This window comes from Mytilus edulis, chromosome 12, assembly GCF_963676685.1.
Source record: "Mytilus edulis chromosome 12, xbMytEdul2.2, whole genome shotgun sequence".
Taxonomy (NCBI): Eukaryota; Metazoa; Mollusca; class Bivalvia; order Mytilida; family Mytilidae; genus Mytilus; species Mytilus edulis.
The window spans coordinates 77,913,933-77,939,798 of NC_092355.1; the positions used below are offsets into that span (position 1 = coordinate 77,913,933).

The following is a 25,866-nucleotide window of genomic DNA, read 5'->3' on the forward strand; positions in this document are numbered from 1 at the left end:
GTTCCTTGAAGGCTCAATATATGGTCTAAAAATCGAGGTAAAAAATATTCATGTCAAGCCATGTCTAAAATAATTGATTGACTGATTGTGTTTGCTTAATATATATGGTATCTAGTGACATAGAAGGATTCTAATAATGTGCAAAAACTCTCATTAGGTATGCTGAAATTTTACCCTACAAGTAACATCCTCGGTAGTGATGTGCTCTGCTGGATAATTTTGAGTGTTTGTTAAACCCTGGCAGGGTCTCACCAAATGATTTGGTATTGGTATTTGGATTTTTCTGCTTCTACACTTGGCATGCAGTATTTAGGTACAAGAGCAAAGACTGGTCAGTTTAAAATCGGAATAATTTGTCTGGATAGGGCAATACGAGTTCCTGTGGCCTGTTTCCTGGTGAACTAGCAACTTCAAAATCTAGATAAGTGTGTTGGTGTAGTACAAAGCAGGGTTTATATCATGTTCTTATCCTGAATATGCATTTAATTTGCCATTGGATATCAGTCACCCATTCATCAATCATCTGACAACAGGAACAAAAAAGTTGTTCTCTAAGAGAATTAATTTATTAATCAACAATCAATTTTATATTTACAGTCATAGAATACAAAGAAATTATATCACTCTTATCAACAAAACATTATTTCATTATTCAGGTAACACCAAATATTCAGTATAAGATTTTTTTTTATCACCCTTGTCAAGATTATAACAGCAAAACATTTTTAATTCAGTGTACACCAAATATCCAGTATAACAGAAATTTTAACACCTTTATAAGAATATGACAGCAAAACATTTATATTCGACGTACTCCAAATAAACATTTGTTATGAAATGTACACCAAATATCCAGTATAACAGAAATGTCAACACCCTTATCAGGATAATGAATGTAAAACATTTTTTTTTACGTACACCAAATATAACAATAATATTCACTGTGCACAAAATCTCCAGTATAACAGAAATTTTAACACTTCTTTAGATTATGAATGCAAAACATTTATAATTCAGCGTACACCAAATATCCAGCAAAGAGCATAAAAGAAATTTTAACACTCTTATCAAGATAATGAACACAAAAAATTTATAATTCAGGGTTAACCATATACAAATATTTTAAAGAGAGCTGCAAGTCCATGTCTTTTCCTGTGTTAACATTAAAAGGACAACTAAACATCAGTACAAAATTAATCTCTCATCCATCACTGTCGGGTTCAATTTCATACTGGCATACACACACACACGCACATATTTATAAAATGACATTTGGGACGCCATTGGTTTAAGAATATTCCAGATAAAAGCTAGTTGTAAGGAGGGATAAAAGGCACATATTCACTTATCATCCATCCATACCAATTCAAAAGAAATCCAGGGATTCAAATTAGTGTTGGTCCAAGGTTTAGAACCTGTCTTTCATGAAGGGGACTTTTCATTTTTGAATTACAAAAGTCAAGACCCTACAATTCTTTACACTGATGCATTATACACGACCATTGCTTTCTTATGAAGGACCTTTCAATATCTAAAGCTAATTTGAACCCCTGAAATCTATATTTTTTTCTTAGACTCATCAGAAATCTTCGTCACACACATTTTCATCCATGACACATTCCTTCTCCACAACAACTGTATAACTCTGTAATAGACCTTACTATTGTTACCATGACAACTCATTGCTAGGAAGTATGATTAGAATGTTCTTGTTCAAGTCTATCTGCTTCTTTTAATTCTTCCATTATTCTATGTACTCTTTTCTCTCTCTCCGCCATCTGAACTCTTCTTTTCTTCGGTATACCAGTTCGTCTAAATTCTGTTCTTTCTTCTAAAAACTGTCGCTTACCACTCTCTATGAATTCTGGATCATTAAATCTGTAAAATTCATTATTCATGCTATTTATAGCAAATAAAAATAGTAATAATTCTTTATTTAAAGAGGGTTACACAGTTAGCTATAAAACAAATCTTCCTTGAGGCCCTCATGAAGTACAATGAAATTTAACAAACAATTACAAAATATCAAACAAGCACACATACATTTTATGTACATGAAAAATGAAATAAAAAATTATTATGAAATATACAATGAAGTTGATTCCTTCGGGGATATTGGTAAGTTATTCCATAAAATAGATCCTGAATTTGAAAATAACACCTATAAATAAATAGGGAATGTGTTCATGGGACACAAATGATGCCCCTGCTTGTATATAACAATATAAAGGACATAATTTAAGTCATTGTTAAAATGGGAATTAGCAGTTTGTATAAATAAATTTCATAACATTCAGTTGAAGCAACCATAAGTAAGAGAAGGGAAACAAAAAAATTATTTGAAAAGGGGCTACCTCTTCAAATTTAATAGTGACACCACCCAAATTCAAACTTGATCTGTGTATTGTGTTAATCAGTATTGTGGAAAGATTTCATAACATTTGGTTGAGGCAAAATAACGCTAGAGAACGGAAACCTAGTTTGGTACCTGTAAATTAAGTATGTATGGACAAGGGTAAAAATGAATGCCCATCTAATACTACAGGGGCATAGACAGTGTTGGACGAAAGATCTTTTGTGGATTTTTCATTTACCAGGCATGCCAACCCATTCAAAAGCAACTGATATATAAATACATGAGAATGAATAAAATAGGTACAAGTGTATGAAGTATGAATAAATGTTTGCTATCTAAAATTTCTATTTATTATGGTAATCAAAATAGTAGGCAAATATGGGGGAAAAAATTGAAAAAAAATGGGCCTTTTTTATACCCCTCATTCCTAAACCAAAGGGACCATAACCCCAAAATCAATCCAAACTTTCCCATGTTTCCTTTTTGTGATTTCAAACTTTGTGTTTAAATTTCAAAGATTTATATTTACTTATACTTAAGTTATTGGCAAATTTCCAATTATGCTAAAATTATTATTACCGGTAAGTTATTGGCAAATTTTGGATTACCTCCCTTACACTGCTTTCAAATTGTCTTAACTGTCCTTTAACCAGAAAAAAACCTTGTTTTTCCCATTTTTGTCCATAATTCATTAATGGTTTTAGCCATAACCCCCAAAGTCAATCCTAACCATTCCTTAGTAGTATGGAATCTTGTGGTATAATTTCAGAAAAATTTCATACACTTTTACACAAGTTATTATCTTGAAACTATAAAATGTTTGTTTTTGGCCTTTTATTCCTTGACTGTTTGCCCAATAACCCTTAAAATAAATCCCAAACCTTCAACTTATAATATTAAACATTGTGGTACAATTTCAGAGCAGTTGAAATACTTATACACAACTTATTGTCCTGAAACTAGATAAATGCTTGTTTTGGGCACCTTATTCCTAAATCTTAGGGACCATAACCCCCAAAATCAATCCCAAGCTTCCTTTTGTGGTTATAAACATTGTGTTAAAATTTCATTCATTTCTATTTACTTATACTTAAGTTATAAGTTATTATCCAATTCCCATCCGTCTTCGGACGGCGCTTATGACGCTGCCGATGTGATACCAATATATGACTGCAAAATTTTGAGGTCATATAAAAAGCTTGTTTTTGGCCCTTTTTTGTTCCCCAATTCCTGCTTGTTTTGGGTCATGACCCCAAAAATAAATTCCAGCCTTTCTTTTGTGATATGGAACTTTGTGGTACAATGTCAGAGAGATCTATAGTTTTCTTTACACTTACACACAAGTTATTGTCCAGACACTACGAAAAATGCTTGTCTTTGGCCCCTTATTCCATATGTGCCAACAACGATATCAAGAGTTGAATTAGGAAGATTGCCTATAGAATGTTTTATTAAAACACAAACCCTTTTATATTTAGCTAGACTATATAATAATAATATTAATCCATTGTTAAAGGAAGCTTTTTCTCTAGCACAGTCTCTAGATTTGACAGGAACTTACTCATGGTATACATATGCTAAAAATATTGTTAAAGAGACTAACGTTGACCTTAATATTCTTTCTACTTGTAAGGACATAAAAGATGTAAATAAAATAAAAAACGATATAAAGTTAAAAATGAAAAATAGATATGAAGATTTAATTCAAAATAAATTTCAAAACATCGATGATAAAAGTAAATTTTTTCTCTATAAAAAACTTAAAAAAGATTACAAACTAGAATATTATCTAAATACATCTAATTTTCAGATAAGGAGATTAATCACTAAATTTAGAATAAGTGATCACTCCCTCTTGATTGAAAAGGGGAGATATTTTAAAATCCCAAGAGAGGAACGTCTTTGCCATAAATGTAAAATACTAGAGGATGAGAAACATTTTTTACTATATTGTGAGTATAATAAAACTCTAAGAAATGAATTTTTTCATCACATATGTACAGAAAATAATAACTTTAATAATTTAAATGAAGAAGAAAAAATTCATTATTTACTAAATCCATCATCGCCTTTACAAACAAATAAGTTAGGATCCTTCTTGAAAAAGTCATTAGAACTGATGGCAGGGGACTCTTAACAACTTGTTTGTTGTTATAAATTTTAATGCTGTTGATATTTTGTATGTTTAATATGTATGTATATATGTTTATTGTGTTTATTGTATTAATATATGTTGGTCACAAACTGTAAAGTTTATATGACAATAAAATATTTGATTTGATTTGATATCAAAGCATTATAGGAATAAAAAAAAAAATGTTAGCGGTCATATAAAATTGACCTAGTTTCCAAATCTGGGTATTTGAGACATATTCCTTCAGAGAATTCAACATCAAAATCATACTCACGCTTTATATAAACACTTCTTAAAAACAAGAGCCTCCTTCTGGCATCTGAATGGCATCATAAGTTGTTCTCTTCTGCCACAATCTGAGACAACTGAAATAATCACAATCAAATAATAGTAAACTTTTCTGGTAGGAACGCCTTTTACGGGGTGAAACAGTATAGTGTTTAGGTACAGTAATGTAAAAATGCCATAGGAAAGACACCAAGACAGAAAAAGAAATAAATAAATTTTATGATATATCAGCTCACACACTGAGCTACAATGGGGTCAGAACTGAAGGAAAGTATTTGTTCTTTTTCAAAAGTACACGTCTACTCTGTGTTTCTGTTAGCTGTATTTCTATTTGTATCTATGCGATGACTGATTTTTATAGTTTATTCTTAGGTTGTACAAAAAATAATGTACTGGTACACCACTGTTCCAGGTTGGGGGGGGATTGAGGGATCACAAATCTGGTTAATAATGCAAAATTCTTTGTGATTTCCCAAGTCAAGAGCCTGTGGTTCAGGGGTTTTCATTGGTTCATATCCGTCATATTTTTTTTCTGTATATTGTTCTGTTATGAATTAGGCCATTTGTTTTCTCAATGAATCCTTTCATATTATTCATGTCGTGGCCTTTTATAGTTGACCAAACAGTTTGGATTTTCCTCATTGTTGAAGGCTGTAATTGTTTACATCCATTTCATTTGACTTTGGTGGACAGTTGTCTCATTGCAATCTTACCACATCTCCTTATTTTCATATATAACTGATAACAACATAAACTGTACAACAAGAGAATCAGTCTGACTTGAATAGTGCTTGTTCAAAAATGACAAAAAATAAGGAATATAGAAGGGTCACATCTGCATCCTGTTGATGAAAAAAAAAATCAACAGATGTAACATTATTTAGTTATAATGTTTGTTGTAAAAGTTGTCACATGTTTAGATGCATATATACACATGGAAAAAAGTATTGCAACACCTTGATTTTCTTAAACTTGAAAAATCAGCCTCTTATTTGGGATGGAATATGATAAAATATTTGAAAAATAATATTGAAACCTAGTTTATGATAACATTGGCATTTAAAAGAACAAAAAATGTTTGAAAAAATATGACATATCTAACCACAATTTTAATAACAAAACGAAGTGTTTTTTGTACAAAAAAATGCATTTTACAACTTTTACTGTAGTCGAACTTTACGATGTCTGACATTTAAAAAAAATTCTTAAGATGATTGTTCACATCATGGTTGATCGTTATACGCCAAAGAATAAGTACTTTATGCGCAGCCTCCATTCAAACGGATAACCGCCTCTTGACGTCTTCTGATTCCTGCCATAAATCGACTAATTTGTTGCTAAGGTAGCAGTAACCATTTATGATGCAGGGCATTGTTTATTTCATGACGTGTTTGAACTGAGGTGTCCTTCCGCGAACTTTACGCCCAATAGTGTCCCATATATGCTCGATATGGTTCAAATCAGGGCTACGATCGGGCCAAGAAAGATAAACCGAATTCCATTGGACCAATGGATCTTCATCCACAATGCTAATTTCCAATTTTAGCATGCTCCACACTACATTGGATACGGACAACTGTGTGTCTGTTCGTAGGCAATGGTCCCCGAAATGGTCTAATCCCACGATAACCAGTGGCGATGAGTCGATCTCGAACAGTTCTTGTTAAAAGGTTCATGTATGCCCACCACTCTATTTTTAGGATTGTATTGTATGCAACGGGTTTCATTCTGACCAACCTTCATTATGCTTGATTTTCCCTAGCAGATGTAATAGGGGGTCTTCTTGATCTCGGAAGGTCTTTAAAACCGTTTATTGCCTGATTTTTATTTGAAAATCGACGTATAGTGGGATTGTGATGACCAACAATACGTACGGTTGCCACATCGTCATTCCTGCTTCTCTCATGCTGATTATCCGCCTTGTTGCTGCTGTTAAGACTTGTAGAGGACCAATTACAAGGTGTCAATCACATAACTTTATAAACTTGGTTATTTAAAGTATTGAAAACAATGAAGATAAAAACATCTGTTTTGCTGTTTACAGGTACAGTAGCTGCATGTGCAGATAAGAACTTATCGAGTCAATATCTATTGATTAAACTCAGGTGATATTTAGATAATGTTTAACTAATTCTATTTTAACAAATTATATCACAAAAAAATAAAGAGTGTTTTTTTAATTTGAATTTCAATTTGGTGTTGCAATACTTTTTTCCATGTGTATATATACCTGAATAATTCAAGATGTCAAATTAATCCAATTGATTTTAAAATCAATTGAACAAACAAGAATTTTATTAGGACTGACAAATAACCTATATATACATTGTAAATAAACTGCAGCTGTTATTTGCAGTCATATTGCATTGACCATATAATCATTTGTGATATACAGCTACTGACCGTATATCGCCTTGTTTATGACGTTGACAATGTGTTTCCATAGATTTTTATTTTTGATGTAATTAAAAGTACAAATTTTAATGATGTTTTTTACTCTAATTATATGTATTTTATTTGGATCAGTTGTAGGAGTTGCAGTATATAAAGATTAACTATACATGTATACTTTATCCATCTCATCTTGAAATGTATATTTTATTTGTACTCTTCTTAAACAGCATGGCTTTCTACCTGTTTCTAAGCCTTGTTCAAATAAAATTTAACAAGTTCAACACATGATTGGAATATATGATGTTGTATATCCAATAAGTTACAGATTTCTTAAAAGATTTTCAATTATAATTACTTTCATGTTCTTCATAACACCTTTCCTTGTTGACTCTTGCTCTTAATATGTCAGGTATGCATACATCTAGTTCAACATCCCTTAAACTTTGGTCTTCTGGTTCACCTAAAATGGGAATAATTTATTGTTAATTGTCATAAATATCATAATATATTTCATTTCTAGTTAACAAATCATTAACTTATTGAAAGTCTCTTTATACATGCCATACTGGATCCAACATTATCAACACTACATGTAAATACAGGTGTTTACAAACAGGATAATAATAGTAATACATGTAGGTCTACATTATAACCAATCCTCCACTCATAAAACACTCTAGATATGTCTATAGGTAGGCTAAGTTTCTTGGATATAGAATTGATTTCATAGAGATTTTCATCAACGTATTTACACTTTGGGTATTAAGCTGAATTTTGTCTTCAAATGACAAAAGATCTCCACCAAATAACCTTCTGATGTCAAGCAACAATCCCTTTTTATTGTGATGTCAAAGTTAACGGGAACCTGTGTGATTTGAAATTATGGCGGACAAATTTGCATACAAGTGTAAATGCATCTATTGATAACAACTCCCTGGCAGCAGATCAGAGCATCCTTCCGGAGCACCAGAGATCACCCTAAATTTTTGGTTGGGTACCCAAATTGCACTGAGTACCCAAATTACACCTATTTAGCAAAACTAGCAGCGAAAATCTTACAAGATTTCCTAGAGACTAAACAATTTTTATTTTTATGATTTGATACTAAGCACATCTTTCAACATACTAAGGTAAACTATTTAGCTATGCACAAAACGTTCACAGTATTAATCAACAGATGAAGTATTTACTGAAAAAGAAAAATGTACTGAAACGTCGCCATGCAACGTCATCAAAACGTCATCTTTTTAAAATGAGCAAATACAATATGTTACAAGTATCCATTTAAAAAATAATGACGAGTAAGCATGGACTAATATCCAATTGCTCAAAATATTTGAAGAAATTAAACAAAAGCTCTATTATTAGACTTTTGACGATGTGAATTTAAGCATGGATGCAATTTGGGTACTCCTCATTTCAGAATCATTGATGGTTTGGAGGTCAGTTTAGACCAATTTTTCTATGATTCCATATGGAATAAAAATCAAATTGGTGTACCTTTATAATAAAGAAGGATACGGCTACAAATAAACACAGAATGGACATTTTTTTCTTTATCATAAAAAGACGTAGATGAAAAAACTGTCAAAATAGGTGCAATTTGGGTACTGTCACGTTATAAAACATTAAGAATAAAATTAGTTTAAACATATTTATTTATAGTGGATTGGGAAACAAGTTTTGCAACTTATATTAATCCCTTTCCACTTTGCGGGTGCGAGTGCTGCCTTGTAGCGGCATTAGCCTACTCTTTTTCGAAATCTACAAGGGTGTCTTTAACGTGCAAGAGATGTGGCTCTCTCTTAACACGGGCCAGCCATTTATCGTCCCCGTCCGACGGACTATCATCGTTTCCTCAAGACCATACTCGCAAATGGTGTCAAGGGAGAGCCGAAAATTGAGTTCCTGAAATTTTCATCCCAAACGGGAATCGAACCAGGAACCTTTGTGTTAGTAGTCTGATGCACTAACCACTACACCACGGCTCTCAAGAATAAAATTGAGAATGAAAATAAGGGAATGTGTCAAAGAGACAACAACCCGACCATAGAACAGACAACAGCAGAAGGTCACCAACAGGCCTTACTACTTGTAGGAGGGTGAAGTTATTCGTCATATAATTTACTTTAATTTTAGTATAAATCATATCATTGAAAAATTATGCAACAAGTCAATTGTAGAAAGGTGGAACTACAGACCCAAACCATAGGGTCCTCCTATCATGGTTTTGGGAAGGAAAGAATAGGTAACAGGTCGTTGACTTTTCTCGGTATTAGCCGCTGGTAAATTTGCAATCACGTTCCCCATGACTGTGACCTCCAGTTTTCTCAGAATTTTAGCATGTTTACAAATATCGCTTATATCATTACAAAAATAAAATGGAAAAAAATCCAATTGCTCAACCGAAATAACTGAAACAACTAGAACTGTACATGGTAATAACAGATTTTTTTTTGTTATGAGAGAAAATGAATAAATCGTTACAGTGATGTTTATAGTGTGATTATTATTTTTGTAATGTTGTAAGGGATCCAAGCGATTGCGTTCGGTTAACCACCGTTACTCACCTCTTACTAATTTACTGAAAACCACAGTGACACACAATTATTTCATTAAAGATCATAAAGTATCTACATTAAATTAGACATACAAAGGAAACCCTTCGTAGTAATGCACACAATATGCAAATATGGTGTATGATGACAATGTTTTTTGTTTTTTTTAATTATTTTTCAGCAGTTTACAGCCGATTGCATTGAGTGTGTAGGCAAAGGTAAAATCTTTGGTTAGTTTGCTTGTTAGTTGAACCGTTACGTCATTAAAAGGTAAGGTAGCATATCCTCCATTCGAGTAGCCTAGTTTACAAACAGATAAACAGTTTATCTGTTGGACTAGCAGTCTACTCTTAAAGGAGGGCAGTTTAACTTATCTAACACTGACTTCACGGTTCAGCTAGCAAGCAAGCTAACCAAAGATACTATTTTTGCCTACAAACAGCTAACCAAAGATATTATTTTTGCCTACATACTCAATGCAATCGGCTGTTATAAGGTGGACCACAATTATATATTTCCTCAGATAGATTTAAACGACAAAAGCCATAGAATGGAACCGGGAACAATAAACTACTTACAAAAGACATCATACATATAGTATATATATACAAATAACATTCGTGTTGTTTGATTGCCAATGAGGCAACTATTAAAAAGATCAAATGAAGTGATCAGTGTACGAAGTTATAGGCAATAGTCTAGTAATGGACTTCTGACAATACGATACGGCTTTCAACAATGAGAAAAAATGAGAAAAACTCCATACGGTAAAGTTGGGTACGTTAACATATGATTTGATCGATCTCCGTAAATGATGACCAGCGGCTGATCCAGTCATTTCTAAAAGGGGGTTCCCAACCCAGGATAAAAATGCAGAGTTCCAACTTGCCATATATGTCGCCATTCAAACTCGTTGATTGTCAAAAAGGGGGTTCCAACCCCAGGACCCCCACTTGGATCCGTTCTGACACACTTACACAAGTGAACATAAGATCTGACAATATAAGTGTCTTGACAAATCTACGTGTTAATTTGCATAGATTGCAACTTCACAGAGTAGATTGATCTAGATTGGAACGACGGAAACGTGCAACAGCAGATAACAGCGTTTGACTATACCGTACACCGACGATGCTTTATTGTACACATACACATACAGCGCTTGACTGTATACCTCTAGCAATTGTCTTAATATCTACAGCGCTAGGCTTAACATCTCGTTCGCTTTTATTACCACAAATCTTAAGTATCTGTACCTTAGATCAACAAGGCTAACAAAAATGTTGTCGAAACTAAAACAAGACATTCCCAACCCGTTGATGTGAACGTTTTATAACATATTTAGCTTAAAACGATTATATTCGTAAATATAAATTTTAAACAAATGTTTTCATACAGATGGAGGCTTTGATCTGCCGTCGTGCAGTCGTGATGCAGAGATAATTACTTGTCATCCTTATTCTAACTTAAAAATTCTGTCCTGCATTTTTTTTCTTTAAATTTTAGCTCCCTTCGCTTGGGGATATCTGAAATGAATCAAAAGCTTCCTCACAGACCAACCAGCCAGGTATATTTTTAAAGCAATTCAATGTGGGTAAAATAAAAAGTAAAATAACAAATATACCGAACTCCGAGGAAAATTCAAAATGGAAAGGCCTTTATCAAATGGCAAAATTACAAGCACAAACACATCAAACGGATGGACATCAACTGTCACATTCCTGACTTGGTACAAGCATGTTCCGAGATCTGCAGACAAAGCTGGATTAAACTTTGTAGTATATATAACCAAACTTTTCACTTATACGACAGTTTCATAAAATGCTACCCATCGAGGGCCCTTGATTTGATGATACAGATTCGTATTCTTATTCTTTTCATAGCAAACATAATAAACAACACAAACTAAACCCCCGGACCCCCTTTTAATCCCATCCTATCTTTACTTGTGGGATGTTAATATAGATAGCGTGCCTCTTTAAAGAGGAGGGGACTGAATCGTTACAATGATCAACTCTTGGCCAGCGAAGAGTTGATCATACCAACATTCCTATACTAGAACCGAGCAATGATGATATAGATAGCGGACAAATAAATAAAAGATGCAATAAAGAAGGTGTCAACCCTAATTGACCAATATCCTATATAAAACTAATAAGAACTATTATGCTTGAGAAGTATTCAAGAAGAGGGACGAAAGATACCATAGGGACGAAAGATACCATAGGGACAGTCAATTTATTTAAATACACGCCAAAGAATGAAAATAATATAGTGTATATTGTAGTGGTGCATTCCTGGTGACGATCTTCAATATTTGATTGGTAGTTTAATACTGGCTTTAGATCTTAGATAAACATCATGAATTTCATTAGAGGGTTTTTACCGGAAAAAAATTCAAGCTTACAAAACATGGAATTTGTCAGAATCCTCTTTTTCTGAATTCTTTTAACTTTGCAAAAGATATTTTAAATAATTGAAATGTAATACGGTTAAATGTTGCAAAACACTTGTCCTACCTCCATGAAAAATATATTGTCCCCGCAGATAAAGCCCCAAACAACATCGTTTTTGTGTAGTAATCACATTACATATAAACTGCTTGATAACTGAATTAGGTGTGGCAATTCACTCGGAAACTCAACATATACCCTCACGACACTTGTCAGGTCTGTTCTATGTTCCTTTGAAATTTCAACCAAAGATGAAGAACTGGATCTTCGACCACAGTATCGGATACATAAACTACGCAAGTTCCATTACAAACAATGGAATATTGCTGGGTCTTCCAAGTGCTCCACGAAACCTCTTTCTAAATTATTATTACATCAATTTTATCATCAATCAAAGCCAGGCTTCAAAGTTATTGTGGAACTGCCTATTCTAGAGGTGGCATGAATCAGATGTGGATACTAATTTAAAAAAATCGAGAATATCTTTTTAATAGAGTACATACAATCTAAGACTCTTTCATCTTGCAATAGTATTATAAAACATTTGACTTTTCTACACTTGAGACAAGTAATCCCCATTCCAAACTGAAAGACAAATTGAAAGAGTTGATATTGCTTTGTTTCATAAAAAAGAATGCCCAATTTAGCAAGTTTTTTTTATCTTATAAATTAGGGAGGGATAAATCCTACTATGTAAAAAATCTCTCTGAATCAAACAAAAAATTCTCTGAAACTGACATTATCTAGATGCTTGATTACTTTATTGACAACATATTTGTGACGTTGTGTTTTTCAACAAACTATCGGCATTCAGATGGGAACCAATGTGCTCTCTTTTTGACAACTTGTTTCTTTATTCTTATGACTTCATACAAGAACTTCTTAGGAAGAAAGAAAAGAAGTTAGCGATATCTTTTAACTTTACTTTTCGCTATATAGATGTTCCCTCACTAAATAATTCATAATGTGGTGACTATGTTGAACGCATCTATTCCATCGAACTAGAGATAAAGAATGTAACAAATACAATAATTCTACAGCATATCTTGACTTGCATTTCGAAATTTACAGTGAGGGTAGGTTGAAAACCAAACTTTACCAAAAAAGAGATGATTTCGGCTTCCCAATTGTAAACTTCCGGCCACTTATATTATAGCAACATCATCCAGCAGCACCTGCACACGGAAAATATATCTCCCAATTGATACGATATTCCCGGGCTTGCATTTCCTATCATGATTTTCTTGATAGAGGGTTACTGCTCACAAGGAAGCTTTTAAACCAAGAGTTCCAAATGGTGAAGTTGAAATCATCCCTTCGTGAATTTTACATGCGCCCTCACGAGTTGGTTGAACGCTATTTTTATAGATGCTATCGGATATGTTCCTTATGTCGTAACTACAATGCCGTTCCCTTTCAACGAATGTGACCTACCGAATTATACTATTTACCTTTTTTTTATTGAGTTGATCCTTCCAATTGATATTTTATAGTTTGTTTTTCTATGTTGTGATGTTATACTATTGTTTCAGAAAAGGGAGAAGGTTTGGTACCATTTAAACGTTTAATTCCGCTGCAAATGTTTGCACCTGGCCTTAGTCAGAAATATGACGTACAGTAGTTGTCGTTTGTTGATGTAGTTCATACGTGTTTCTCGTTTTTATATAGATTAAACCGTTGGTTTTCCCGTTTGAATGGTGTACATTACTAATTTTTGGGGCCCTTTATAGCTTGTTGTTCGTTGTGAGCCAAGGCTCCGTGTTGAAGGCCGTACCTTGACCTATAATGGTTTACTTTTATAATTGTCATTTGGATGGAGAGTTGTCTCTTTGGCACTCATACCACATCTTCCTTTATCTATTGAGATAACATCAGCAACACGACGGGTGCCACATGTGGAGCAGGTCTGCTTTCCCTTCCGGAGCAACTGTAATCACACCCATTTTTGGTGGGGTTCGTGTTGCTTAGTCTTTAGTTTCATATTTTGTGTCTTGTGAACTCTTGTTTGTCTGTTTCTTTTTTTAACCATGGCGTTGTCAGTTTATTTTCGATTTATAAGTTTGAATGTCCATCTGGTATATTTCACCCCTCCTTTATGATATATGGTACTATGCAGTTCTTGCTCAACCAATGGCTTGTAGTGAAAGACGTATACGCCGATGATGAGTCGTATACCAATGGCTTGTAGTGAAAGACGTATACGCCGATGATGAGTCGTATACCAATGGCTTGTAGTGAAAGACGTATACGCCGATGATGAGTCGTATACCAATGGCTTGTAGTGAAAGACGTATACGCCGATGATGAGTCGTATACCAATGGCTTGTAGTGAAAGACGTATACGCCGATGATGAGTCGTATACCAATGGCTTGTAGTGAAAGACGTATACGCCGATGATGAGTCGTATACAATGGCTTGTAGTGAAAGACATATACGCCGCTGATAAGACGTATACGCCGATGATGAGTCGTATACAAAAACATTGTAATTATTCCTATTTAATTTTAATTATTAAATGGATATAATAATTTCAATGTAATTTTTATTAAAATATTAATTTCATTGTAACTAATATACAATTATTTTAATTTTAGTTTCTTGTGTACAATTTGGAAATTAGTATGGCGTTCATTATCACTGAACTAGTATATATTTGTTTAGGGGCCAGTTGAAGGACGCCTCCGGGTGCGGGAATTTCTCGCTACATTGAAGACCTGTTGGTGACCTTCTGCTGTTGTTGGTTTTTTTTCTATGGTCGGGTTGTTGTCTCTTTGGCACATTCCCCATTTACATTCTCAATTTTAATATGAAACGTTAACTTAATTATTTTATTGTAATTATCACGTATAGATATATATGTCATTTGGATAATTTTCAGCAGCAATTTATATCTCCAGGATAACGGTAAGTGTTGAATTCATCAATTGTACTCATCGCATTACAATCCCAGCAAGCATATCTAGCATAATTACTTTTTCATTACAGAAGAAAGCTATAAATGAGTTGCAGAAAAAAATTTGCTCTCGGAATATTTAAACGACGTTTAATTAAAAAGGGGAAAAATGTTTGATAAGATTGTATGTTAGTATAGAGAGTCGAAATTTAATATGTAGAGAACTGGCAAAGTTTTGAAAAAAATATAAACACAACGAAAATTCCAACCAGATGCTCCGCAGGGCGCAGCTTTATACGACCGCAGAGTTCGAACCCTGAACAGTTGGGACAAGTATGGACACAACATTCAAGCTTGATACAGCTCTGAATTTGGATTGTGATTAAATAGTTGACTAAACATAGGTATAAAAACTTAAACTTAAAATTCAATTTTTGTTAAAATCAAACTAAGTTTAATTTTGGACCCTTTGGACCTTAATGTAGACCAATTTGAAAATGGGACCAAAAATTAAGAATCTACATACACAGTTAGATTCGGCATTTCATAGAACCCCAATTATTCAATTTTTGATGAAATCAAACAAAGTTTAATTTTTTACCCATTGGGCCCCTAATTCCTAAACTGTGGGGACCATAACTCCAAAATCAATCCCAACCTTCCTTTTGTGTTCATAAACCTTGTGTTTAAATTTCATAGATTTCTATTTACTTATACTAAAGTAATTGTGCGAAAACCAAGAAAAATGCTTATTTGGGCCCCTTTTGGCCCCTAATTCCTAAACTTTTGGGACGTAAACTTCCAAAATCAATCCCAACCTTCCTTTTGTGATCATAAACCTTGTGTTTAAATTTCATAGATTTCTATTTACTTAAACTAAAGTTATAGTGCGAAAACAAATGTGTCTTCGGACGACGACGACGACGCCAACGTCATACCAATATATTTTTTGCGGTATAAAAAGGGGGCGATTGCCTCCCAACAAAAGTCAATAATGTATGATCAATGCGTTACCAGAAATATATCAAGGTTGATGACCCTATCTGTAGCCATGTGAATTATGAAATATTCAAACTGCAATAGTACCAAAACCAAAAAAGATAATGAATAATAGTATAGTACTGCAACTGACATCGAAAAAGACGCTTAGTTAACGAGTTTAATGGTCCGGAATAACACACGGCTGCAAATTGTTTTAAATGATAGAATAATATCTATATTCTAATTTCCGTCGGGTCGTAAAAAGTTTCTATGGTCACATTTTTGTATTTTATCCCTTTAATGGGGGTACTACTCAATTTACGGTTTTGGGTAGTTACCTTAAAATCCAAAAATATATTTTTTGGTTAAATTTCCCGCTATTTTCGTAAATATTTTCTATGCACATATCATCAAGGATCATCGGAATGATGAAGACATAAATATAATACCATCTCCAAGTAAAACTTTCAAACTTAAAGTTGGCTGTTTTTTGGGTAGAAATTTAACGCGTTTTTCTTTGAAATCGAGAAAACATAAGATTCAAAAATAGTATTTGACATTTGAGAGGACAAAACATATTATTGCGATACTGAATGCAAATTTTGTTGGGCAAATTCCAAACAATTTTGTCAAAACTCAAAAATAAAAACATCATTTGTACCTTTTTTAATTACGGAAATTTCCTATCCGTCAATCAGCTGCACCATTTATATTTTCCTTCACTATCAACTTGATATTTTCGATGTGATTATGTAGATTTTGTAGGAAAAGTTAATTTATTTTTGAGTGATTTGAATATATATAGTAGTTCTTTCGTGTATTTTCTGTAAATAAGTTATATTTTTGTTAATAAAATTTTGACTTTATATAAAAGTTAACCAAATCCTTCGGATAAGAAGTTTTTCCGGATAATGATTATAGTTGACATTGTGTGAAAATACATTGTATGTCAATGTATAACCTCAGAGCAATTAATATGCATGCAAGTGGTCAGGGGAAAAGTACTATTGAAGATTCGCAGAGATTTGGTGTGTGACAAGGTGATGCTAAAACCAACTTCTCTTAATATTCTGCTTTCCGTGGGCGAATCATCAGTGATGTTATGAGACTTGCACCAGAAGGCAAAATTGGTGCGTCTTTAAATTAGATTGATTGATTGATTGTTGGTTGCTTAACGTCCAGTGACAAATATTTCATGCATGTTCAGGACGAGAACAAGTTAACAATAAAACAATAGGTAGGTTTTGTCATAATAGAGGCCATTCGGGATGATGATCGGGAAAATTTAGACTGCCACTGGAAAATGATGGTATATTGGATTGGGACAGAAATTTTCCATTGCAACAGGCCACCTTCGGACTCATCAAAGAGTTGATGCAAGGGTTTTAACATGCAAAGAACGTGACACTCCCTTTACACGAGGCATCGGACTTAACGTCCCCATTCTGACCGGACGTGACTGCGAACTTGATACATCCCGCACAGCCAAACGGACGTCCCACTTCGTTTTACTGCCGGTCGGGAGAAGACCAAGTGACCATATTTCGTTTCCCCACACTGTAAATAAAAGTGTTAAGAATCTGAACACTTTTTGAACGCCCTTTTGTAACACTTCTGGAACGCGTAACGGTGTTCTCAATATTAACATTGGTGTTCCAGTTTTTAACATTATGTGTGCATCTTTCGAACGCTATGTGTGTTATTTTTGAACGGATAGTGTGTACTCCTTGAACACCTAGTGTTTGAATCTGGAACGCGTAACAGTGTTCTAGATATTAACTTTCGTGTTCCAGTTTTTAACATCATGTGTGCATCTTTCGAACGCTATGTGTTATTCTTGAACGGATAGCGTGTACTTCTTGAACGCCTAGTGTTTGAATCTGGAACATGTCCTTGTGAGCAAAATTGTATGCCGTTACGCGTTCTAAGCCTTGTAACACTTCTGGAACGCTCGGACTGTGTTCCAGAAATATGTGTTAATATCCAGAACACATAGTGTATATTACTGGAACACAATTTTACATGTTCCAGAAAAAGTGTTATATTCTCTGAAACATTATTGTGGTCTTGTAAAACAAATATTTTAATTGATTAAAAACGTCTTTAATTGATTAAAAAAGGCAACATTTAAAAAAAAAAGTACAATAAAATGTGAAATATTGAAGCAACTTTAAAATGACAAGTTAGAAATATAACATTTGTAATTTGCAAAATGTGTCCAAATATTTACTCATAAACAAAATGTTCGTCATATATTTAAAATTATTATGTTACAACAAAGTCAAGTGTCTTATGTTTAACTCATCGTTTGCAACTTCCTAAGTCAAGAACTGTTCTGAATTTCTTTACAAAATACTGATGCCACTGACTCTTTTATCACCAAAATGTTCCATAATCCACTGGCTGCATAGCACTCAGATAGTCAATATCAAACATAAAATACCCTGTGTATATGATGCTAGTAGTCGAGTCGGTGTTCATGTAACACTGCTTCCTTGGACACTTTTAAACATGATTTGAGTCGTTTACAACTGATTTTGAGCTTCCATTTTTAGAGGATTCGTCTCCTTGGGTTATAATTATTCTTTAACCTTGTTATCCATCAACCGTAAGTTCTAAAATGTGAAATATGAAGTGTATGAGTAAACAAATTATTCATCATGTCGACATTCCTTAAGAATATTAGAAAATCTTATTTCGTTTTTGTAATTCCATTATACTTGTCAGCATTATAAGATAAGATGCATTTGCCAATGAGTGGTAATTGAGTGGTCAAATGTGCTCTCGTGTTCTATATCTTTTTAAAAAAAATGATAGAAAGTGTCCAGCAAGTGCTATTATGTTTTTTAGGCAAAACTTTATCGTCAACTTAGACTTGTCACTAAATTAACTGCTAACATTTCAAGAAACTAATTACCATTTGCCTTTATTTTGAAAGATATTTAGTAATTTTTTCTGTATACGGATAATTGACGGATGATGTAATTGCATCAAATTTAGCTCAAATAGCTTTCTGATTAATGTAAACAAGTGAATGGTGCACATTTTATTGATAAATCTGCAATAACAACACTTGTAAGAAGTCAATGGACATGCACTCCTATTCAAAATTCTTAAACTTACATATAGTACTTTTATGGTGCAGGATAAGTAGTCATCTCTTGAACTGCAACATGTTCTCTTTATTCTCGAGGTATGCACGAACAATTACCCTTAAGTACAGTATAGTTGGGTTTGTACCCTATAAAAGTAACATAGGAATACATTACAATACATGAATGCAGTGCACAAGGGTGGACATTTGCTAAAATGAATTACTAATTACAAAGCTATTATAAATAACATATACATGAGAAATTTAAAATTAGTGTTGCAGTATGCCTTTTTTTACAAACTTCTGTCTTGACATTGCAATGTCATGACAGTTTTTGCATTTGTGAACAAATCCTTATGCATTGGTTTTATTTAATTAAAAAATGTACATCCTCAAAAGTGTAGATGATCGTTTGATCTTCTTAATGCTTTCTATACACAATGGTTGAGTCGTGTTAGGAATACGTGGCGTTCGGAGAAAACGATTAGCTTGAACGCATCATGTTCGAGACCAGAACACATTTACAATAGCAACGATATCATTTAACATTTACGTATAAATTTACAGAGGTTAATTTTTTTTTTAAACATGATAATTTGAATGTAATCTCTCAAAGAACCGCTACTTTTTTAATCGAATTATGACAGCACAGTTAAGTGGAAGTGGAGGGGGCAGTTTTATGTTCGAACAAAATGTTCTTCCATTTATACTTCAGTGTGTCCTGTCCAAGTAGACATTTGTTGATTTCATGACTAAAAAAAATATTTTTTATGTTCTTCATGTGTAGATAAATATAGATAAACATACCTATTATATCAAGTTTTGTTGTTAATTTTCTTCAGTGAAGCTTCTTCAATCACGATCAAAAACCAAACTTCCGGTACATTAATACGTCACGCGCTGTTATGTACGCGGATATGTTTGGAACACATGGCGTTCAGGGAAAATGGTAAATTTGAACGCATCATGTTCGACACCAGAACGCTTTTACAAGAGCAACGTTTTCATGAGCATTTACGCATTTACATTGTTAAAAAAAATACCTTAAGAACTTTAAGTCGTTTAGAAAAAGATTCATATTAAAAATCAATCATTTGCACGCTTATAAATACGCTCTTGTAAAATGTTTCATTTTTTTTTACCAAACTATAATTTGCTTATATGCCGATACAGCTAAAATACATTTATCGTCAAATCATAGTACGAATCACCCTTATTCATCGTCTGTTTGACTCTGAAATGATGAATTTTTTTTCACTCCCCATTACAATATAAGAACATTTTTAGTGTTCAATTTAGAACACTTGTCTTGAATATGTGGGTTAAAAGCCTGAACACAATGTGTTATATTCTTTAACGCTGGCGTTCAATGTGGAACACTAATGTTAATAACTGAACATATTGTGTTTAAAATTGGAACGCGTCCAGACGCGTCAGGCGTCTGCAATATTTGCAGTGGTCACCCTTGGGGAACTTTAAATTAGAAACGACAGAAATCCATACATGTGATCAAACTGATCGACATGTATCCTCACAACCTGACACTTTTATACGATCTCGCGCTCAGTTTCTTCCTTGTAGTTTGGATATGAAAACAGGGTTTTTGTGTAAAAGACAAACCTTTGAAAAAAAACCAGAAAACTACGCAAAACTGAGTCCTCTAAACGTGTTGACAGTCTTTTAAGTTGTGCTCATTAATGTGAGTAATCATTTATCCATGCATAACCAAGTACTTATTGAAGTCAACACCTGTGCAATTAAGTAAAACAGTTACTGAAAAATTAGAATTTGAACTTGCTGTCAGTTCATTAATAACGATTGTTAGTGATGTGATTTGTTCTTCCATAAAAAAAAAAGCCTTTCTCATGCAGCACATCATCTATATATGTAGGACTCAAATCTATGGCGGGTTCCAAATCTATGGCAGATTCCTAATCTATGGCAAATGTGACGTTACAAACGCCAAACAACTCAAATCTATGGCAGATTTTTGTTTTCTACAAATCTATGGCAGATCTCGGGGAAAGAGTAACATATAACGTCACAATTGAATAACGCATATTACATCTTTACCGCTGTTAACGATGGTGGTACCCATAGATTTGAACATCAATCAAGATGAAGGGATTACCCTGACAACAATTTGTGGGTGGTTTCAAGGAAAATGTGACCTATTATTCTGAAGAGGGACAAAATAAGCTGTACCAGTCGATGCCCGCGATGAATAAGGGCACCGCTATTTTCAGTACCACATATTTTTAGAAAAGGAGTTTAAATAGTAGTTTACTGTCTACGGCTGGCACAGTTTATAAAGTGAACGATAAAATAACCGGATACAAATTTGATTTAAATCGTCATCAAATAAATAAAGATGTAATAACGATATCGCTGAAATAGATATTATTTGAAAATTTTCAAACTGTTCATTTCTATTTGTTACTGTTTTATTTTTTATTTTTGAAAAGCGGCCTTCTTGTGTGTTAAAGGACTTAGTTGGTTTAATTATTGGGTTAAACAGGTACCATGCACAGCTTAGGAAATGTTTATTTTTTAAAGAGCATATGATTTTAATCTTGAAGTCTGTATTAAGGTATATGAATTTATCATTTATGATTATTTTTGGTTGCCATTTATGGAATGTTTATATACATGCTGCCGTTGTAGTAAATTTCCACTTGCTTAGACAAGTCATTGGTAGAAAATGTACTGCATTGTTTTTCGTTTGCACAAAATTTGCCATAGATTTGGAACCAACATAAATCCGCCATAGATTAGGAAATTACAAAACTTGCCATAGATTAGGGATGGCATGACATCACATTTACCACAGATTAGGAATCTGCCATAGATTTGGAACCCACCATAGATTTGAGTCCTACATATATACCGATCAATTTTACCCAAGATTGTCTCTGATGCTTACCAAACTGCCAAACTCCAAAACTAACTAGATATTGTGACACCTTACAATTCAGACACAGTGGAGCCAAGGGATATGAAATAAAGAGTTTAGCTCTGAACTCAATTTAGGGGATGCCATATCTGCTGCAGAAAAATTGAAGTCAATGTTAAGACTTTCAGAATTACACCAAGGTGTGTCTGAAAATATTAAGGATACATTAAAAGAAGAACAATTACTTCACCCTGCCACCAGTGCTCTTATGAGCTATGTCCTCGTTTTGGTATTTCTATGGAAATGCATAGCTTGTTAATAGATATAGGAAGATGTGGTATGAGTGCCAACGATACAACACACCATCCAAGTCACAATTTATAAAAGTAAACCATTATAGGTCACGGTCCGGTCTTCAACACGGAGCCTAGGCTCAAAAGTTCATTTGTTAGTTAATTGATAAAAATAACACAAAAGCGCTTCTGAACCGTATATTGTCCCTAAAGATAACAAAAATTCGCAAATGGATGGCTATTACAAAATCAATCGTTTCTGTAGCAACATTCGCCCCATTACATTTTGGATTGGCAGTGCAGATACATCATGCATATGCATATGGGAATATGGGTCACTAACATTTATCGAAACTTTGTACTCACATTTCTTTTGTGTTTCCTATGCAAAGGTAAGACTATATCTGACGAGTTTGACCGAATCATGACGGTATTTACGCTCCAGATAGCATTTGTACTAAAAAACTGTGTTTGCTTTGAACAAACTCTGTCCTACGCCGAACTTGTTCTTAAGAAAAAGGGAAGTGTCTTGTAATGCTAATACGCGTACTGAATAAGCATATGATGACTAAGAGATTGATTCATGTCCCTATTTTATGAATACTTGAGCTATTGTGTGTCACTTTTAAAAGTTATATAAGGATCATGACTGATTTTGAATTACAACATTAGAAAATTAGCATTGCATTGTATAATTTTTCATCCTTCCCTTAAAAAATTAATGAGTTAACTTTTTTACCAGGATTATCCCACTAAAAAAATGTTCATGCACCAAACTGACTTTGTTTTACACTCATTTTTTTTAACCTCGCATTCGCCTCGTGTGACGATAGTATATTTTGTGTTATAACTGCTCTGTCTAGACTTTGCAAATACACAATATGTATTTATCTATAACTAGATACTAATTTTCACAAAATACACAACCTTTAAGATGCAAAATTAAAAACACTGTTTCAGCGCTTGAATTTTGTTTTTTTCAAAGATAGAAAAAATATTGAAATAATTTGATAAACTGGTGTTTTATACTTTAGAAAATAATTCTGTAATATACTATAGTGAAATACTATACACAATATGAAAGTTTATGGATGTGAAAAGGTCAAGGACACTTCTTCTTTTGCTATGTCTTAAATGGAAAAAAATTCAGAAGGTTCCAAATCAACGCCATTTTTTAATGGCAGCTTTTCATATAAGTAGTCAAATTTGTCGTTTTAACATCGTTTATAGCATATGCTTATGATTGAATCGTTTTTGTAGCATTCTATTGAATAAATATCAGAATATTTCTCCTTTTTGTCCTTGTGGTTGAAATGTTGATATTTTTAGGTCTGACCTTTGACCTCAATTTCACAAAATTGTGACCACTCTGGATTTTTACGACCCAAATTTTCTTATTATACACGTTTTCCTCTTTCCATCGATATATAATATAGGTGTGTGTTCTTCCGGACCATTAAAGTTTTTAAAAATGAACTCTGGTTGCAGTACTATAGAGATAGACCATTTTGTACATATACCAAGGGAAAACTTTGTGTAAATCATTTTATTGTTTCATTGCATAAAATGATGATTTAATAGAAAAGGAGGATTTCGTGGCAAATAAAACATAGAAAAACTAAAGACTTTGAGACAGAGATTTTTTTAAAGAATTAAAACATAAATTACAGTCACTTATTTTTTCTATAATGTGCTAGCGTTTATTGTTTACAAAAAGTCCTACACAACCTTTAGATTCCCCAAAAAACCTTGCCGAGTTTCAAATATCGATTACACCCTAAAAGGTGTACTTGAATAAACATTATCGCTATTTGTTTGCCATTACTGGATATCACACAGGTTCCCGTAAAACTTGACGTCACAAAACAAAATATCTAACGCCACAATGGAAAAGTGATTGTTGTATTAGCGATAAGGTGAATTGGTCCATATCTATATTCAGGGGCGGATCCAGCCATTTTAAAAGGAGGGGGGGGTCCCAAACAAGAACAAAAACAGGGGGGTCCAACTATATGTCCACATTCAAATGCATTGATCGGCCTAAAAAAAAGGGGGGGGGGGGGTTCCAACCACCGGAACCGCCTATATCATTTCTTTAAGCCATGGCATCTTCACTACATAAGGGACATGATTTGTATACGCCTTGTCTGTTGTCCAATCCCTTTGTAAAGAATGTTCTCTTGTTCTGTTTCGGATTTTTTGTCAGATTTTCGTATTCCTCTGGTTTTATCCATTTGAATGCCTTACAAACATTTGCCAATTGACCCCTATTTTTCTTTTTATAATTACTAGTGATTTGAAAAGCTTGTTATTTTGAATCCGAGATGCGAACTCCCTCAAGATGAGTTGACTTCGAAGTCCACACTTATTTCTCTGCGTCTAAACTGAAACTGAACATAATCACAATATTGTTTTTATTTATTCAAAATAAAGAAGATTTAATAAAAGAACAACATTAAAACTATGATTTGTTGGCCTAAATTTGTTCATTACGTGACCCTGTCTCCTATTAGTCAAATAATATTCTCTGCAGCTGACTTCAAGATATGGAGAAAATAGCATATGACAGTAAACTTAATGTACATGCTGTCAAAATCTAGTAACTCCACTTTACTGCTCCATGCCTGCAGGGTTCTACATTATATCCCTGATAACTTGATTCCCATTCGATTGTATAAAGTAGACAAGAGTTGGATGTCCTATTAATGATTTCGGCAAAGTGTTTCAAGTTGTGAAATAATGATAATCACACGTATTTTTTTTTTCTAAAACAAATTCTTTCCCCACTTCATTCAATTTTTTTTTTTTTGTATCTGTATGTTACTCAGTTTATGACCCGATCGCGGGATATATGCGCATGGGTCCATGTGAGGAGAACATGTAGTATTAGCCTTCCATTCTTTTCAAAGAGGTTCTGATTTAATTACAATGTTTCTGTTTCGAGTGTACGGTTTGTACATAGTTGATCGTGATATATAGGAAAAAACTTAATTAGGCCGTTTGTTTTCTGTTTGCATTGTTTTACATTTGTGGTTCCGGGGTCTTTTAAAGCTGACTATGCGGTGTCGGCTTTGCTCATTGTTGAAAAACGTACTGTAACCTATAGCTGTTAATTTCTGTGTCATTTGGTCTCTTGTGGAGAGTTGTCTCATTGGCAATCATACCACATCTTCTTTTTTTTATATTAACATCCATTATTTGTATTGTAAGATTGCCCAAATAGTACTGCATTTACAGATATTGATGAAAGGATAGATGATCGGTGTTTAACCACGGCCATTTTCAGCTCTATTGTGTTATTTTGTTGGGGTCAGTTTTTATCGATTGAGGGAGCCGGAAAACCTGGGGTTATTAGGGTATAAACATGCAGCTACACAAAAGTCAAAATCGTGTGCTTTCTTAGTGAAAAATCATGTTCCATATGAAATCTGGACAGGTCAAGAATGTTACAAGTAGTTCTTATTATCAGAATTCTTTAAGTTGTTGTTGACGAAAGACCATATCGATTTGGCAAGCATATTCTGAAGT

The 25,866-nt window shown here is 33.6% G+C and overlaps 1 protein-coding gene and 1 long non-coding RNA gene across 2 annotated transcripts; both read right to left on the bottom strand.

Annotated features, from left to right (window-relative positions):
* Nucleotides 1-560: 560 nt before the first annotated feature.
* LOC139497223 (COX assembly mitochondrial protein homolog) lies at nucleotides 561-9,544 on the bottom strand. The gene is made up of 4 exons (XM_071285355.1): nucleotides 9,374-9,544; nucleotides 7,528-7,632; nucleotides 4,765-4,855; nucleotides 561-1,878 (listed from the first exon to the last, which is right to left on the bottom strand). Exons 1-4 carry the CDS (start codon nucleotides 9,480-9,482, stop codon nucleotides 1,686-1,688), a joined length of 498 nt encoding a protein of 165 aa, XP_071141456.1. The 5' UTR covers nucleotides 9,483-9,544; the 3' UTR covers nucleotides 561-1,685.
* Nucleotides 9,545-18,107: 8,563 nt separating this feature from the next.
* On the bottom strand, nucleotides 18,108-20,206 carry LOC139499187 (uncharacterized). The gene is made up of 3 exons (XR_011658143.1): nucleotides 19,960-20,206; nucleotides 19,182-19,299; nucleotides 18,108-18,673 (listed from the first exon to the last, which is right to left on the bottom strand). It is a non-coding gene; the product is annotated as an uncharacterized lncRNA (long non-coding RNA).
* Nucleotides 20,207-25,866: the final 5,660 nt, after the last annotated feature.